This window comes from Lissotriton helveticus, chromosome 3_1 (genome assembly GCF_964261635.1).
Source record: "Lissotriton helveticus chromosome 3_1, aLisHel1.1, whole genome shotgun sequence".
NCBI classification, from domain to species: Eukaryota; Metazoa; Chordata; class Amphibia; order Caudata; family Salamandridae; genus Lissotriton; species Lissotriton helveticus.
This window is the reverse complement of record NC_136061.1, coordinates 187,575,133-187,594,394: the sequence shown is the minus strand read 5'-3', so window position 1 is coordinate 187,594,394 and position 19,262 is coordinate 187,575,133. Positions and strand designations below refer to the sequence as shown.

General features: G+C 52.9%; 1 protein-coding gene across 2 annotated transcripts in view; it reads right to left on the bottom strand.

Moving 5' to 3' along the window:
* The window catches only part of MKS1 (MKS transition zone complex subunit 1), a 389,790-nt gene that overhangs the window by 176,765 nt on the left and 193,763 nt on the right, over positions 1-19,262 (bottom strand). For both annotated transcript variants that reach the window (XM_078679578.1, XM_078679577.1), the window contains exon 8: positions 6,653-6,761. In XM_078679578.1, the coding sequence (XP_078535704.1) occupies positions 6,653-6,761 (109 nt within the window). The remainder of the gene's footprint in view (positions 1-6,652; positions 6,762-19,262) is intronic.

Below are 19,262 nucleotides of genomic sequence, written 5' to 3'. Positions count from 1 at the left end.
GTAGCGCGTGGAATACAGCTGCCCCCGCCATCGGCGGCGTAAAGTGCAGGTTTCCAAGTCACTGAGGTGCGTCTCCTGTAGGAGGGAAATTTGTATGTGATGGCGCTTGAGGTATGAGTAGATCTGGTAGCGTCGGGATGGTGTGTGCATGCCCCTGACGTTCCACGTACATATCTTAATGGCAGACATTACATTTTCTCAACAGTGTCCCGCCTCCCGCCTCCCCAGTGCCGCCCCCCGAGCTCCACATCCCCGTCGAGCAGCTGCACCCAGCACCACACATCCAGAGCGTGGTCGTGGCCACACTCCACAGCAAGAGGGGGGGGGAGAGGGGTGAAAATACGACTAATGGAACAATGAACCATTGAACATGGTGAACAGATAGAATACCAAAAGGTCGGGTGCGGAACGTGCTCCCGTCCATACTCTCAAGGAGAGCAACAATGTCTAAGTCAAGAGGGGCAGGTGTGCAAAACGCACCGTAACTGTGGTATCAAACCAACATAGTCTTTTTATGGAGGTCCTCCACCCTCCCGGGAGGTACATGGCAGTCCGGACCATATTTGCTTACAGGGGCCCCCATACACACATGCAGCAATTCACTATACTTTACGTGTCCCAGGGTGGCAGCCATCAGGAACGCCTTCTCCGGGTGAGCGTGTCGGCTAAGTGCAGGCGTCCAGGTCGTGTCCGAGGGCCATGGCAATCGCGGAAGGCCACAGACGCGCACCCGCACCGCATGCTGTGCGCAAGGCCGACGCTGCCGTTTGTCGTTGGGAGTGTCCCCCACATTCACGGGGTGAGTTCTTGTCTGTCCATTCCTCCACACCTGTTGAGGTGTCTCTCGGCACATGTCCCCGAGAGATCAGTCCTTGTGGTGCTTTCAACTAATGTATTCCGCTGTCTGGGGCGTGACATCCGGTCTTTCTTCCGAATCTTGTGAATCTGGCACTCCATAGATGGCTTCATCGTCACTCGGAGGGTCCTGTTGACTACCACCCGCTGTCTCGCTCTGCGCAGGGGAACGGCTCAATTCCATCACCAGGCGAAGGGCGTCCTGTTTCTCCTGTTGCATGGCGTCCTCCGGAGGGGGTGTCCTCGCTGCTCCTCGCGCACCAGACTGTGATTTCCGGCGTGGTCTGCGTCTCCTCCGGGCGCTTCCAGTCTGTCGCCTGGGCACGGGCCTGCCATAGTCCTGGGGTCCGTGTCTGTGCCGCTGTCCAGCCATGTCTCCACTTCGGTAGGGTCAGTGAAGAAGTGGGTTCGCTCTCCAGCCACCACTCTCAATTTTGCGGGAAACAGCAGTGAGTATTGTAGGCCCTGTTGCCTCAGGCGCTTTTCACCGCTAGGAAAACGTGTCGCTGCCTCTGCACTTGTATAGTGTAGTCCGGGAAGAACATTACTGACGCGTTCTCAATCCGGATCTCCTGGAGCTTGCGTGTTTCCCGCAGGATGGAGTCCCTGTCCCTATAATTCAGAATCCGTAGCAGCATGGGCCTCGGGTTGGAGCCTGTCGCTAGTGGCTTGGTGGGGACACGGTGTGCGCGTTCTACCACAAAGTGTGGTGAGAGTGTCCCCTCCGGCAGCAGGCTCCGTAGCCATCGTTCCATGTGCTCCTCCGGGTTCCTTCCCTCCCATTTCTCCGGGATCCCCACGAGTCGCACGTTGTTTCTTCGTGCCCTGCCTTCCGCATCCTCCGCCCTATCTTCTAAAAATTCCACCCTGTTCAGCAGGTCTTGGATGTGTTTGGTCGATTGGCTGGTCTGGGGTCGGAGTTCCTTCACATCGTTTTCCAGGGACACGGTGCGGTCCGACAGTTTCTTGTGGTCCGCTCTCAAGTGCGTCAGGTCTATGACTAGGCTATCTATTTTGGTGGCTAGTGAGGTGCGGGTGAGTTGGATGGACTCCTCCAGTCGTTCCATGGCTGCTAACATGGTGTCCAGTTTCGCCGCCGTTTGATCCGGGTCAGTGCTCTTCCCAGGTTTATCCATCTTGCCTTTGGAGTTGGCACCACCGGTTCGGGTTCAGGTTCTGGGCCTGTTAGACATCTGTGCCAGGGCGCGTCTACTGCAGCGGGCCCGTCTCCGGTGGGCAAGATAGAGCTCAGGGACGTGGATGTCCAGGAACGCCCCGTGGAGTGTGCGGCTAGGAGGAGGGCAGCCTCTCGACCCTGAGTCGTGGCGTATATATTTTGAAGTGTCCAGCGTCCCGTGGGTTACCGCTGCCTCGTGAGGGTGCAGCGCAGAGGCAGTGTCCACCCCTCAGGACTATCACAGACGCACCGGCCAGTTCCCCAGGGCCTTGCGCTCCACGTGTGGTTCAACTGGTGATGGGGGGGCGCTGTGGGGGCCCGGAATTGTCAGGACTTCACCCTGCCTCGGGCGGCAGTGCCTCCTCGTCGTGTTTCAGCGGCGGGCGCGTGTACTGTCTCTAGGGGCATTCACCAGTCACCACGCCCCGGCCGCGCTCCCAGCTTCAGCCACCGCCACTACCCAGGCCTCCGCCGCTCACCTCCTCCGGCCGCACGGCCTGTCCGCGCCCTCCGCTAGTTGGGGTCCGTCTCGGGTCGTCGTGTGGGCTAGCCGCTTATCTCCAGGCACAGAGGGGGTCGTCTCCGTGGGTCTGGTCTCCGGATCACAGCTCTTCTACCAATGCCTCGCAGTGTCCCAGCGCCGCTCAGACGTGCAGGCGTCGGGGACGGTGGCGTGTGTGGACCCGGTGTCTGCGGCGGCCAGTGAGAGGCCTAGGCCGTGGCGGCCGGTCGATATGGCAAGTGTCGTGGGCATCTCAAGAAGGCCTTACCTACGGGCCTGTCGGAAGTGGCGAAGCCCCGGGCTCTCCTGGGCGCACGCCGGGCGCGGCTTCGTTCCAGCAAATCACCCGGTGCGGGTCGGGTGCACCGATCGTCTCCAAAGTCGGTGGGGCGGTGGATGATGGTCCCCCACCGCGGCGCCGGCAGTTTTCGGTCGGCTGCGGTCGGTGGTTAGCAGGATAATTGCACCGGGAGGGGAGCTCAGCACGGAGCTCTACCCGGAGGCGTCCATGTCAGTCGCGTGCTTAACCACGCCCCCACTGCCTCTGCCTTCATGCGGGCCATCTCATCATCGGCATGTTTTCCGAACAGAGTCTCTCCTGAAAACGGCAGATTGGCCACCCGCTGCTGGGCCTCCGGCTTGAGTGACGTGAGCCTGAGCCAAGCATGACGTCGCTGGTTGATCCCATGACAGTAACCATGGGCCCCCAAGAGAGAGATATCCGCAGCCGCGCTGATGACCTGGTTTGAAACCAGCATTCCTTCCTTAAGGATCTCTTGGAAGTCCTCCCTCTTGTCTCGTGGCAGAAGCTCCGTGAACTGTTGCAGGGAATCCCACAGGGCACTGGCGTACCGCCCCAGCAAGGCCGAATCACTGGAGGCTTTCATGGTAGTGGAAGCAGTCCCACAAGCCTTCCTCCCAGCCGAGTCGATCCATCGGCTTTCCTTGTCAGGCAGTACGGTGGAGGACGGGGAGGTAGAGTGCAACTTCCTGGCCGCCGTCACTATAACGGAATCGGGTACTGGATCCATTTGCAGGAATGCCGGGTCCGAATCCGGGGCCCTGTACTTCTTCAGAAGTCGGGAGGGAGCGGCCTTCACCACCGCTGGCGTAAGGAACAGCTCCTCCGCAGGGTCCACCAAACCTGGCACTAGTGGCAGCAAAGGGCGAGACAGATGCTTCTTGTGAAGCGTCTCAAAGATCACGGACGTCGTAGGTATAGGAGCCGTCACCGTGATGCCCAACTTCGTCGCCCCCCTCAGGAGAACCTCCTGGAACGTGCCGATGTCATCCACCGGAGACACCCTTGTCCCTGGGGAATCCGACAAGGTCGGCGAATAGGATCGTGTCCTGGAGGAGTCCGTGCGGGACCTGGATCCTCGCCTCCTATGGCGGCGTCTAGATCTAGTGGAGGATCTGCACCGACTCCTAGACCTTCCTCTCCGACCGGAGCGTGATCTTGACTTCCTAGGCCTCGGGCGATCCGCCGGTTCCACCGGCGCGGGCGTCTTAGGTTTGGCCGGGGCCTGCGGCTTGGGAGTCCCCTTGGGAGGAGTCGGAACCCTGGGCAATGAAAACTACCTCGGAGGAACCAGAGGAGGCTTCAGTGGCACCTGAGGTTGAGGCACGGCTTGCGGAAGCGAAGGCAACGGAGGAGGGGTAGGAGCCCTCGGAGGGGGACCCCTCGGCAATGGCGGCGGAGGCGTAACTTGCGAAGGCATATACACCTCGGAATACACCGAGCCCGGTGATCCACCACCAGCCTGGGACGTCGGAGAGCCTCCCACGGCATCAGGCCTCTTCTTCGACGTCGAAGAACGGTGACCAGAGGGCGAGCGTCGGCCCCTTGACGTCGAGCGTCTCTTCCTCGGCGTCGACCGTCTTCCATGCCTCGACGTCGACTTCGTACACCTCGACGGCGATCTCTCGTGCCTCGACGGCGATCTCAACCGCCTCGACGACGACCTCTTACGCCTCGACGGCGACCTCTTGCGCCTCGACGGCGACCTCCTGTGCCTCGACGGCGACCTCTTGCGCCTCGACGGCGACCTCGACCGCCTCGACGGCGACCTCTTCCGCCTCGATGGCGACCTCTTCCGCTTCGACGGCGGACCACTCCTCGACGACGAGGATCCCCTCGACGACGATGTTCTCCTCCTCTTCGCCGACGGCGAACGGCGGTGTCGCGTTGACGGCGAGCGCCGACGCCGGGCCCTTCGACGTCGATCACTCGACGTCGACACCGACGAGGATGACGACGAAATCGTCACCGGAGACTTCGACGGCGGTCTGTGTACATCCCTCGACGTCGAGCGCCGACGGCGCTTCGCCCCAGAGCCCTGGGAGGACGGGGAACAGACCGTAGTCATCCCTCTCGACGTCGTGGTCGCTGCAATCTACCCAGACGGAGAGTGGGCACGCTTGCTGGTCTTCCTGCCTCTGGGGAGCCCCCCAGAGGCCTCAGCATGGGCAGAAGGAGCCCCTCCAGACCCACCTTGAGCCTTCAGCTTTCTTTCCCCGAGTCCCTGAAGCCTGATCTTCTGTCTGTCCTTCAGGGTCCTGCCAGAGAAGCCTTGACAAATCTCACACTCCTCTGGGACATGGGAAGAGGGAAGGCAGAGGATACACACCTCATGGGGATCTGATTTGGCCTTCTTCCTGGAGCACTACGGGCATTTGTCAAATAATGCAGGCATATTTGACATCAAAAAGGAGCAAAAACCAAGAAGAACAGCACCAAAGTGCTTTAGAAGCACTCAAAACGAAATTAATAGTGAAAAATCACCAAGAAACCCTTGAAAAAGGGAAAGCTCAATGCTCCAGGGTCCTGCTCGCAGGAGCCGGAAAAAAGAACTGAAAGTAAAAGGGACCTGCAGTGCATTCTGGGATACTGTGAAGTTCTGGAAGGTTCTCTTAAAGGCACAGTATCCTGTTCTGAGCCACATAATGGCAGCCTATGGGGCTTGTCTGTCCAGATCCTCCTCTCTATCATTCCAGAGGGTTTTTGCTGCTGAAGCAAGGGAAATCTGTACAGGCTATGCTGTTTTGTGGATTTTTTTGGTGGAATTTCTAGTTGAAGTACGTGACAGTGTAGCCTGTTTTATAGGCTGCATTATCTGTCTTTAATTCTCTCTTAAGTGTCTGTGCAGGTCTGCATTTTTTGACACTTTAAGAGATGATTTTTGATTGCTCCGGGGTCCACGCACATGGGCGGGACTATTCACTAGATTATGACTATACACAGAGATCCCCCTACTACAGAATCATCAGTAATTATCCCCGATGACAATACCCCACCCTGGTATTATTGAATCCCGCTGTACAGAAATGGCTCAGTCCAGGAGAGACGCAGCTCCCTTGTATGAGAATATTGTGTCCTCTTCGGGATAAGTATCAGAGGAATTCTTTCCTGCCTTCAGTACACAATCAGCACTTATATATGCCTAGGATGAGACAAAAAAGGAGCTAGCTATCTCATGGGCATGCCTCCATGAGCAAACAACTTAGATAGGAACGAGAGGCTGTGTTCCTTGTGAAAATGCAGCAAGAGGAAAAGACAAGCCCTCATTTTCCTCCTAATGCCTTTGTGGACAATGTCCTGTTAGATCCCAAATTAACCAAACACAGCTGACTGTGGGCAACAACAGGGTGCTTAGAGCAGAGTCTCAGGTTAGGAAACCAAGGGCAGATGTCTAACCAGGCAGTTTTTCAAAGCCAATTATTGAAATGACTCCTTAATTAGTTGAACAATTTGTCTTTTTGTTGCTCTCCACCTCCAAAGGTCATTCTGGAAAGGTACAAGGGTGAGGAGGCATTACATCGGGACAGCAGCCTATCTGCCGGATCCTATCCGACAGGTTGCCAAGGCTGGCATTCACACTCAACACTTTGGTTGACCCGAAGACTAAGAGAAAAATCTGAAAATCCTGAGTTCAGCTCAAATGAAGAGTTCATAGGCATGGTCACAAAAACCATGACTCGTGCTGATGTTCAGTTTTCTACCTTATATTGCTGCTCTGTATTCATCTAAGTCTCATATACAACTGAGTGATCACACTCTCTTCCTGTTGGCCAAAAAACAGTTCACATAATATAATACCTAATAAGGTGATTCTTACATCCTTATATATGTGTTGCTCCCGCTCCTGCTCTTCTTTCTGTACTGCCACAGATGCATTTTCAAGAGTGTATTTCCAGAGTTCTCGCTTCTCACCCTCCGTCTCGATCCTGGATGTACCAAGTCCCAACACAACATAAAAGAGCAAAAAAGTAAATTAGTGCAGTCTTTTAAATAATGCAAATATCCCTCTGTGTTCCACAGGCCCTTTTAAACACAGACTTGCAAGACACTGGCAACTTCATATTAACTTTCACATACGCTCAGGTCCTCTACGAATATTTCTTTACCCGCTGCAAGCAATCAAGTGGCATTGATGTGTATGGAGTGCTGGGTCTGTATACACTAATGTGTCCCCCAATTGCTTTGAGTCGTAAGAGATGGGGAAAAGGAGATAAATACAATGAAAACAACCTCTTATCTGGCCTATCTAGTTCGAAAATGGTAATTACTCAGACTGGACAATTCCCCATAGCACAAAATCTCAGCACAAAAAATTACTTGCTTTTTAGTTTTATTTATTTAGTAAAAATATTTTTTTTTATATATTTCTATATTTTCATATACTTTTTAATAATTTGTATTAAACTCGCAAAAACATTTACAAATGAAACAGAGTCATATTGCCATTTCAGTTGGGAAGAAACCAATCTTGGCTTCTCTCGGTTTTGATACAAATTATAGTATCCCCCAAATTTGCACCATCATCCTTCCATTTTCACCTTTCATTCTACTCATACATACCATCAATCATACCACACAAAAAGAGTCACAATAAAAACACATCTGTGGTGGAGTCCTGCTCACTAATCCTATTTGTCACAGTTATCAAAATCACTGTTTTGACATTCATAAGTCCATCAAATGTATTTCTGGTTGATTCATCTTTTCACTTGGTTCTTAGGTAGGACTCCCAGATGTGATCACTGGTCTACGCACGTTTCGGTGAAAACCAAGCAAATTTATATCCCCTTCTTCAGGACCAAGAGAGAGATATACTTTCCATCTGTATAGTGGTCTGGGGGTCTATATGCATTTTAAAACATGGGAGTGTCTCTAATCCAGAAAAATATAAAGACGTCCGGATCGTTGTCATCCAGCGATTATTATGATAAGGGAATAGTTTCCTAATGGATGTACTCGCATACGTAGAAAAAGAGTTAGCGGCAAACCGATCTGTTACATTGCAGTCGTTATGTGTCCTGCGTGTTATTGAGGCCTATGGAATAAAAAAATTGAAGGATGGTGGGTTAACTCATGTGACAAGCTGAGGTGATCATAATGAGGAAGACAATTTTGACAGTCAGAAGACACAACAAACAGTTGTGCACTGACTCAAACGGGGTACACATGAGGTACATCAGGACCAAGTTATGGTCCCACTGTGGCATTTAAATGGTTTGGTTGGGAACATGTATGCCAAACCACCCCCTTTTAAACCTTTAATAAACTGTGTTGGACTTGGCCTTTTCCCCCCAAATTTTTCGCTTTTGACCCCCTTGTCTGAAATGTCTCCCCCATGGGATTAAACCTGTATAGGCCATGAGTGGTGTGAGACACCTTGTTAAAAAGGTAATGTCATGTAATAGTGTGAGCACTTGTAAATGTCCCCATTTAAAAAATGCACCTGACTAAAATGTACTGTTTTTAAAATGGATGCCATGGCCATGGGTTTTGCCACTGTACTGCCATAGGTCAGCAGTCTAGCTATTATTACCCAGCTACCCCTAGCTTTTGGAGGAAAAGCCTGGCACCCAGGGTGCTCACCCCCTCCCCTTGAGCCAGTTTAGGCTAGTTCTGCCAACATTCTAGAAGGCTCTGGCACTGCCTGGGAGGAGGGTATAAATAAAAGGGATGTGCCACCAGAGAGTCAGTCAGCGCTGGGACAAGAAAGAGAGGGGACCTGCTGCGAGGAGCTACCGCCACATGGGCCTGTGAGCTGGGCCCTGCACCCCTAAAACCCCCTACTCTACTGTCCCGTGGGCCCCTGATAAGGGAGGGCCCTTACCCAGGTCACTGACGCTGTTTGGACCTGGAACTGCGCCAGCGCAGTGTGACAGAAGCCCCAGGAGGTGAGGAGTGTGCCCCTGAGGAGCGGGTGTGGGACTGTCTGCCCCCCCCAGGGTGAAGCTGTGACCCCTGTGGAAGTGCTGAGTCGTGAGGAGCTGCCCGGGGAGGATTGTGCCCCCGAGGAACTGTGTCTCTTAATCTGCCCCTGGACTGCCTATCAAGCGCTGTGGGGAGAGAAGCGCTGAGGCTGGTGTGGCCCCCGGAGTGCTGTTGGCCCTGGAAGTTGTGTGGGCCGAGGGAGGAGCGGAGCGCTGTGAATAGCGCCGTTTTCTAAGGAGACTGTAGCAGCCTGTGAACAGCGCCGTTTGTGGAGGCGCACTTCTGTGGTGAAATAAATAATTAATTACAGGGAGCCTTGCCTTCGGAGAGAGGCCGTCGAGGGAGGCTAGCCGGAGCGGGTGCCCACACTGCCGGTGAGTCCCCCGCCCAGCCCCCGTGAGAAAGAGGGACCCGGGCGGAGGCAACAGAGAGGCTACGGGGTCACCAGTGAGCTGAGGGAAGCCCCGGGGAGGGCGAAGACCCTGCATAGAAACGGGGCCTTCCGGAAGCAAGTAGGAGGCCCCAGAACTGCCCCTCCCCTCAGAAGGACTAGAGACTGGCCCCCGTTGGCCCCCTTAAGGTGCTGGAACTGGGCCCTGTGCCTATTAAGGATTTAACCCCGCAGTGGGGTAATGGTTGTACGTACCTGCCTCTAGGCAGGACCTAAAGAGAAGTTGTTTAGGCCTAGGGAAGTGTTCACCTGTGCCTATGAGATACTTATTCTGGCATAAGGAAATGTTAGTTCAATGCCTACAGATCTACAATGTCCTGGTTACTGTGACTACTGAAATGTTTTACAGTTAATGAAAGGTTATCCTCATTTAAGGCACTGCTAAATGAGTTCTTCGTGAATGTATTGCTTACCTATGCTTTCTTGGTAAAGAAATGTTGCCTGAAGCCTGGTGATTGTAAATACTTAAGGAAAGGTGCCTACTTACCTGATGTTTCCTGCCTGTTGGTTGATATTACACTGATTCCAGGCGTTTATACAAATAAGGATGTGGGGTTTCCGCAGATGTTATTTACCTGCCTAAGTGATTCTAACGTACGCAGTGGTGAGGTGTTCAAGGTGTCAGATATCCCCTGTGAGGGTGATTTTGTAAACAAGGCTTTTGTGCCCCAGTGCAGGTGAATGTGCCTTTTCCTACAGGTTGGCGCCTGGTGTGCCCCTATGTTGGCCTGACGTGTTATTCCAGGCCCTTGGTTATGCCCCAGGTTAATGGGCCAGCCGTGCTGATTTATTACAGGTGCTCCTGTTTATGATGTGCCGTGATGCCTGGATGTTTTTCCCTTACAGGGGTTGGGTTGGCGTTATCGTGCATGATGTATATCTATGCTAATGTGGTATTTTGCAATTACAGCCTACCCCTAAGGATGAGAGTCTGAGTTGCCCCCCCCCCCCCAGATTGGCCCCAGATCTAATGTCATTTTAAACATCCTTCTTTATTAGCAGCATGGACTTATAGACTCAGCCCTTACTTCCCATGTAAATAATCCCCCCTTTATACACTTGGCTCTGGCGCCAATTGGCGCCCTGTTGTGACACTACTGTTTTGCATTTTATTTTGCCTTGCAGGTTGGAAACACTACTAAACTACTTATCTTTTTCCAACTCAAACTGGTGCCCTGCCTCTTTTGTGCTGTGCCTGGTGTGTCGTCTGTGGGTACTGCGTGAGTGCTTCACATGTCCTCGAAGTTTGGCCTGCCCGCTTGGTTCCATGCTACCCCCTTGGAGATTTGGGTAACCCCATTTCTTACATTGGTGGCAAGCGGTGGGATAGGACTTGTGTTTGCGCAGTACCACGGCAGCCACGGGTTACACCACAAGTAGAGCTTTGAGAGAATTCAGAGCCTTGTTGTGGGGATTATTGTTGGCTGAATATTGATTGTCAGATTATTACTTCCTCCTGAAAGGGTTTTTGTGGAATTGTGTCCCCTTGTTCCACTGGGAGGGTGTGTCCCGGGTGTACCTCGCCACGATGGGGTTGGTTTTGGACGAAATGGACCTGATGGAGTACACCGAGCAGGAAGTCATAGATTTCCTCAAGGAGAGAGGGATACCCCCAGTAGGAAACATTAGGAGAAAGTTGTTTCTCTAGGAGGCCCTCAAGAGGGGAGAGCCCTTAGAGATTGGTGGGGACTTGTCTGACTACCCTCCCGAGTTTTTGAAGGGTCAGTGGGTTAGAGGCCAAAGAGAGGGCTCCCCATCCAGAACCCTGGGAAGTAGTTACCCCGATGAAGAGGAGGAAGAGTTTAACAGAGCAGAGACACCAGTAGCTGATGAGGACACCGTAGATAGGGAGTCTCGCACTGGGTCCTGTCCCGGGGGCACTGCCCCATCCCTTTCCCTGTCCCCAGAAGAGTGGGTAGATAGGAGGGAAGAAAGGGAGCATCAGCTGGCGCTGGCAAAGCTCATGCATGCCAAGGAATTAGCGCAGCTGAGGATTCAGGAGCAGAGGCTAGAGACAGAAATGGTCCTAGCCCAGGAGAGGATGGCGGAGGCGGAGAGGGTTTTCGCCAGAGAGAGATCAGCTCAGGTGGGTAGGTTGTCCCCTGAGAGTGGGTTGTGTAGTCTGGATTCACCAGTGAGGGTGGGATCCAGTGGTGGCAGCGAGTGTAGGTCCAGTGCAAGGAGTCCCATTCCAGATGCCCAGGAGACCGTGCCTGATTCCCAGGAAGAGGGGGACGGGTTAGTGTTCAGGGGCAGGGGAAAACTGTCCCACCAGTCCTGGGGAGAGTTTGAGGAGGAGTGTTGGACTGCATTGGAGGATTGGGTGGTGAGGAGAGCAGTAGAGGATTGGGAAGGGCTGTGCCATGCCGTTATTCGGGAGCACATGCTGAGGAGTTGTGTCCCAAGTCTGCATCACCATCTGTTGCAGTGTAGGTTCTCAGACCCCAGGGAACTTGCACGGGAGGCAGACCTCTGGGTAAGTGCCAGAGCGTCTGGGAAGACATTGGGGAGCGATCCAGAAAGGAGTGGTGCAGGGATCTTCCGACCCAGTGTGGCGGGAGAGGTGAGAAGCCCAGCTAGGTCCCAGGATAGTGGGCGGGTTGTAGGGCCTCACATCCCATCCATAGGAGGGAGTGAGACGGGGAGGTGTCCCGAGGTGCCCCAACTGCAGTCACAGGGCCTGGAGAGTTCTTTAAGAGAACACCAGGTTGGGAGCCTAGGCTGTCCCGGTGTGCCTTCTCATGAAGGAAATCCCCTAGTGTCAGGAGAACCCGGAGTATTAGTAACCAGAACTCCAGTGGTTCAGGGGTCTGACCAGTCACAGGGTTTAGATCCTGGACTGGGGTTCCAGGTTCAGGGGTTGCCTGTCCTGGATGGTGGGGTACCTGTAACCCAGGTCCCTACCAGTTTGACTCCCAGGGGTACTTCTCCCGGTGGGAGGGTGCGGAACTCTGGGAGGGGGTGCAGAGGGAGCAAGGTCTCTCCTCTGTCACCGGCTCAGCCAAAGGGCACAGATCCCGGGTTGGGTGGCCAGGTTGAGGGTTTTCCGGACCTGGCGGGTGGGACATCTGTGTTCAGAGTCCCCCCAAAGTTGACTCTCAGGGGTACTACTCCGGTTAGGAGGGTGCGGAACTCTGGGAGGGGGTGCAGGGAGAGGGAGGACTCGCCCCTGTCACCGGTGCAACCTGAGGGTTTCGACTCCAGGTTGGGGAGAGAGTGGTTGTGTGAGGGTGTCCCCAGGAGAAGGAGGTGGCGGAACCCTAGGAGAGGTAGGGGAAGGAGAGCCTCGCCCCTGAGAGCTGGTCAGCTTGAGGGTGTAGACCCCAGGTGGGTGGACCAGTGGCAATTTGGAAAGAGGAGAGTGGTCCAAGAGTATCACAAGCCTGAGGCTAGAGCCTCCCACTCTAGGAAGGAACAAGGGCCAGAGACTTCTGGATGGCCTAGAGGCCAGACCTGGCCACATCCCACTAGGGAACATCAGTGGGGTGGTTTTGTTGGTGAAGGGAGGGTTGCGAGAGAGAACCATTGGGTTCCAGAGTGGAGAAGAGACTGCAGGTGCTCCTGTAGTTGCCAGCCTGTGTCCACCTTTTTCCGCTCCAAGCAGGGAAGCCCATCAAGGTATTGATCGGTCTACCCTGGCTTTTGGCTGGGGGGGAGCTGTGTTGGACTTGGCCTTTCCCCCCAAAAATTTTCGCTTTTGACCCCCTTGTCTGAAATGTCTCCCCCATGGGATTAAACCTGTATAGGCCATGAGTGATGTGAGACACCTTGTTAAAAAGGTAATGTCATGTAATGGTGTGAGCACTTGTAAATTTCCCCATTTTAAAAATGCACCTGACTAAAATGTACTGTTTTTAAAATGGATGCCATTGCCATGGGTTTTGCCACTGTACTGCCATAGGTCAGCAGTCTAGCTATTATTACCCAGCTACCCCTAGCTTTTGGAGGGAAAGCCTGGCACCCAGGGTGCTCACCCCCTCCCCTTGAGCCAGTTTAGGCTAGTTCTGCCAACATTCTAGAAGGCTCTGGCACTGCCTGGGAGGAGGGTATAAATAAGAGGGATGTGCCACCAGAGAGTCAGTCAGCGCTGGGACAAGAAAGAGAGGGGACCTGCTGCGAGGAGCTACCGCCACATGGGCCTGTGAGCTGGGCCCTGCACCCCTAAAACCCCCTACTCTACTGTCCCCTGGGCCCCTGATAAGGGAGGGCCCTTACCCAGGTCACTGACGCTGTTTGGACCTGGAACTGCGCCAGCGCAGTGTGACAGAAGCCCCAGGAGGTGAGGAGTGTGCCCCTGAGGAGCGGGTGTGGGACTGTCTGCCCCCCCCAGGGTGAAGCTGTGACCCCTGTGGAAGTGCTGAGTCGTGAGGAGCTGCCCGGGGAGGATTGTGCCCCCGAGGAACTGTGTCTCTTAATCTGCCCCTGGACTGCCTATCAAGCGCTGTGGGGAGAGAAGTGCTGAGGCTGGTGTGGCCCCCGGAGTGCTGTTGGCCCTGGAAGTTGTGTGGGCCGAGGGAGGAGCGGAGCGCTGTGAATAGCGCCGTTTTCTAAGGAGACTGTGGCAGACTGTGAACAGCGCCGTTTGTGGAGGCGCACTTCTGTGGTGAAATAAATAATTAATTACAGGGAGCCTTGCCTTCGGAGAGAGGCCGTCGAGGGAGGCTAGCCGGAGCGGGTGCCCACACTGCCGGTGAGTCCCCCGCCCAGCCCCCGTGAGAAAGAGGGACCCGGGCGGAGGCAACAGAGAGGCTACGGGGTCACCAGTGAGCTGAGGGAAGCCCCGGGGAGGGCGAAGACCCTGCATAGAAACGGGGCCTTCCGGAAGCAAGTAGGAGGCCCCAGAACTGCCCCTCCCCTCAGAAGGACTAGAGACTGGCCCCCGTTGGCCCCCTTAAGGTGCTGGAACTGGGCCCTGTGCCTATTAAGGATTTAACCCCGCAGTGGGGTAATGGTTGTACGTACCTGCCTCTAGGCAGGACCTAAAGAGAAGTTGTTTAGGCCTAGGGAAGTGTTCACCTGTGCCTATGAGATACTTATTCTGGCATAAGGAAATGTTAGTTCAATGCCTACAGATCTACAATGTCCTGGTTACTGTGACTACTGAAATGTTTTACAGTTAATGAAAGGTTATCCTCATTTAAGGCACTGCTAAATGAGTTCTTCGTGAATGTATTGCTTACCTATGCTTTCTTGGTAAAGGAATGTTGCCTGAAGCCTGGTGATTGTAAATACTTAAGGAAAGGTGCCTACTTACCTGATGTTTCCTGCCTGTTGGTTGATATTACACTGATTCCAGGCGTTTATACAAATAAGGATGTGGGGTTTCCGCAGATGTTATTTACCTGCCTAAGTGATTCTAACGTACGCAGTGGTGAGGTGCTCAAGGTGTCAGATATCCCCTGTGAGGGTGATTTTGTAAACAAGGCTTTTGTGCCCCAGTGCAGGTGAATGTGCCTTTTCCTACAGGTTGGCGCCTGGTGCGCCCCTATGTTGGCCTGACGTGTTATTCCAGGCCCTTGGTTATGCCCCAGGTTAATGGGCCAGCCGTGCTGATTTATTACAGGTGCTCCTGTTTATGATGTGCCGTGATGCCCGGATGTTTTTCCCTTACAGGGGTTGGGTTGGCGTTATCGTTCATGATGTATATCTATGCTAATGTGGTATTTTGCAATTACAGCCTACCCCTAAGGATGAGAGTCTGAGTTGCCCCCCCCCAGATTGGCCCCAGATCTAATGTCATTTTAAACATCCTTCTTTATTAGCAGCATGGACTTATAGACTCAGCCCTTACTTCCCATGTAAATAATCCCCCCTTTATACACTTGGCTCTGGCGCCAATTGGCGCCCTGTTGTGACACTACTGTTTTGCATTTTATTTTGCCTTGCAGGTTGGAAACACTACTAAACTACTTATCTTTTTCCAACTCAAACTGGTGTCCTGCCTCTTTTGTGCTGTGCCTGGTGTGTCGTCTGTGGGTACTGCGTGAGTGCTTCACATGTCCTCGAAGTTTGGCCTGCCCGCTTGGTTCCATGCTACCCCCTTGGAAATTTGGGTAACCCCATTTCTTACAAACTGCATTACAACAGGTGATTTAAACAAGAACGTTTGGTCCGGCAAATAAAAAAAAGGCCTAAAGAGCAGACAAATAACTTTATTAGTGCCCACTACAAGATCTTGCTGAGCCAAAGACAAGAACAATAAAACATCCATTGGTTTGGTTTGCAAGAGGTCAGTGTTGTGGGCTCCACATAAGGGCACAAATTGTTTCCAGCGCTTGGAATACATTGACTTTGTAGAGAGATGACTGGCAGCAAAGACCCATCCACAACTTCAGGTGGTATATCAGATGCAATTAACTGTAGCTGCTCAATCTCTTTGAGTAGAGGTGTAGATTGCACAGGTTTGTCTGCAGACCCGTGCCCTGCTGCTCGAACAGAAGGTCCTCCTAAAGAAGTTCATTAATCAGAATACAGATGCTCATGCCCCGATGTTCCAGGTGCCAAACTCTCCTGCCCAAATCTGGAGCCAATCATAGGACTTAGGCCGGGTCGTTCTTGATCTTCAGAACTCAGGGGAGGAGAGGCGGAAAGGAGTCTCATGCTCCACTCTAGCTAGAATGTGTCTCCCAGAAAGAGCATTCTAAAGGGCAAAAATAATGACACTGCCCACTCTCACCGGTGGGAAAAAAATTCAGCTAGGGTTCTCCCCACTGTTCAAAGATGCCTTGCGCGACCTTGGTGGCAAACGGTCATTTGTGATCTGCCAGTCACAGTCTGTTGGGCTTGTCCACTCTGGCGTTTAAAAATCCCTCCAGGTAGAGCATGATAAGGAAGATGCTCTGACACCCCATCCCACTCCAGAGGTGCACAGCCTCTTGACACAGACTTTCACCCCACCCTATTTAATGCAATACCGCATAGTGGTAGTGGTGCCCGTGAGATCTTGCACCAGCCTCCCTTTCATGGACAACAGGTAGAACATCAGTGGCAAGCGAATGGCATGCATCTCCAACAGACCAATATGGATCTGGGATTCCGCAGGGGACAAGAGTCCTCTGACCTCCATCTTCCACAGCTGACATCCCCAACCCATCAGTGACGCATCTGTCGCCAGGATACCCGTAGGGTGACAGTTGCGCGTTATAAATAATAAATACAATACAATACAATACAATACAATACAATACAACATCAGCTCTGGGTGGGGCAGGAAGAGGGGTATGTGGCTGGTCCAACTGCACTTGAACAGCCACCATAACTGATCTCTTGCCGTCCCCTCTGAAACCTGAATGGAATCCAACAGTTTTCCTTGGCACTGGACTGCTGAGATTTCAGATTGCACTACAGAGCCTGCATTTGCCACCTGAAAAAAATGATGAGCAGGATTCAGGAGGCCAATAGGCAAAGAAGCCTCAGAACCTCTCCCACCAATACTAAGGCCCTTATCAGGAGTCTGGCGGTCCATGGACCACCAGACTCACGGTGGCGGTCTCCCGACCCCCCCGATTACGACTAGGGAGGTAGAGCTGCCCTGGTACCACCGCAACTGCCAGGGAACCACCATTCCCTGGAAGTTGCACGGCGGTCCAGATGCTGCAATATGATACCGCCGTGGTCCCACCAAGCATATTACGAATTTCCTTTGCCCACAGTTTTCATGGCTGTGAGTCCCCCATGAAAACCATGGCTAAGAGGAAGCAAAGGGGGCCCTGCAGGTCCACTTGGTGCCTCAAGGTATGTGAATGCACAAAAGAGAAAACAACATGTGCCCCCCTGTGTGCATGCACCCCATTACCTGTAAAGCAGGTACTCCCTTTGATGTTCCCATTGCGATGCCTATTTCATAGGCACCACCCTGGGAACGCCAAAGTACTGCCTGCCAGATCAGGAGAAAACTCCTGATCTGGAGTGCGATTCCTACACGGTCTGTCCCGCTCCCGCACCACCAAACATGTAATGAGGCCCTAAGGATGAAACATTGAGATTATAGTCTAAGTGTCCTGGATTTATTGTAACAAAGGAAGGCCTTGAAATGTACAGTATCCAAGACAGCTCCTATGAGAGGTAGCCTCTGCAAAGAAGTCAGGTGTGACCTTGGCATGTTGATCGAGAACCCCCAATGATGTCACAAGGTTCGCGGTCATCTAGAGGTGTTCCCCGACGGACTGTGGTGAGCCCATCTTCAACTGCCAGTTGAGGTACAGGAAAACTGGTACCTCAACCTCTGAAGATGAATGGCGACCACCATCATCACTTTGTGAACACTGGAGGGGTGCTGGTAGGCTCAAAGGAAGCACAGGAAATTGAAAATGCTCCTGTCCTATTCTGAACAGCAGGAAATGTCTTTGGGGCTGCAGGACACGTATTTTCCCATTTTGGATGTATGTCTAAACAACTACTGCCTAAACCACGACTTTCTGAACCACGAAAGCTAAACAACGAGCTATTCTAAACCCCCACCTTTTTTTACATCGACTAAACCACGAAATGAAACACCTCGTGACTGGCCAATAGATGGCACTATTGTAATAAAAATACTTCATCAAAATATTTTTTTAATTGTTCATTACCCATTTTTTTGATAATTTATTCCTGGATGGTGCCTGCTGGTCCTCTCATTTTGACAAAAAATAACGTGTGGATTTTAACATTACAACCTCTGTTCTTAAAACAAATTAATTCATTCACAAGCTATTTTCATAACCACCTGCAGCATATGACTGTGACGCTGTACATACGAGATCTGCGTCTGCATATATTCTTAGTTTGAAAAGAATGTTCTATTTTTAAACCTATGATGCGGTCTACTTGGGCATCAGTAAAGCTTTTGATAATGCTTTACACAGGAGTCTTGCATTTGGGTTTTGTGGCCTTTGGTTCGGTACTGACAATGTGAGATGTTGCAGATATTTGTGGAATATGCGGTCCAAACTTCTGAAGAACATTAGGTGACATTTCCTTATCTTGGGGTTTGTATTGCAGTTCAGAAATGTGAGGGGGCGGAGATGAGTGACGTAATACTCCAACACTGCCTAATCAAAGTGTAGATTAGGGGTAGGGGGGCAGAGAGAAGTGACGCGCCCCACATACTGCCCAGATACAAACAAGACATAAGTCTGTCTGACTCTTCGTTGATAAGTCGTTGTTTACGACTTCTTGGTTCAGGACTTCGTTGTATGTGAGTCTTCGTTGTTAAGTCCTCGTTGTAAATGTAAGTCGTTGTTTTATCTTCGTTGTTTAGGATGTTTCCCATTTTCACATAACTTTTCCAAGGCTGGGGGGGGCGGAGCTAGCCGAGGCGAGAGATGGCCGCGAGTTGAGCGAGCTCCTCGAGGGGCATACAATCTTTCAGACTAATCCTGCATTAAACGGGGCACTTCTGCCTCTACTTGACAAGCGCGGAACTGACCTCGGCTCTGTGGCAGTCGGAGACGAATAAGGACGCTGTCGGACGCACTGGAGCGGAGAAACGGCCCTGACGATCGGAGAGGCCTACCATTGACTTCCCTGGACTGAGCCGCAGCCTGGGGTGGGGAGTCAGCCCGTATGACAGCAGGGAAATCAGGCAAGACCGGCGTCGGACATACGCAGAGCCGCAGCACCCACGGCGAGTGCCGCCCGACGGCGACTGCAGTGACTGCCCGCAGATTCATCCCTACACGAGTGTGGCGAGAGGTGGGGTATGTAGTACACCCCCGGCCCCCGCGGAACGGACAACATAGCAGGCGCGCGGCATAGTGGAGCTGCCGGAAACCAAGGGGCTGGCCCGGGGACGCAGAGCTCGGCGAGGGAGTTGTTCGGTGGTGGTTGCACTGTCGGAGAGAGGTGTCTCCAGCTGTGAGTCTCTGCCAGGCCACGTGGAGGAGAGGGACCCTGTAGCGCGCTGCCGGGGCTCAGCCACAAGGAACCGTGGGACCACCGAGAGGCCGGTAAAGACTGGCGCTGAACCATAAATCACGCGCAAACACTGCGGGGGCTCTGCTGAACGCACAACACACTGGCTAGATCGGAGGCAACTGACCGCAACCCGGAGAGATCGGACGGCCGGCTA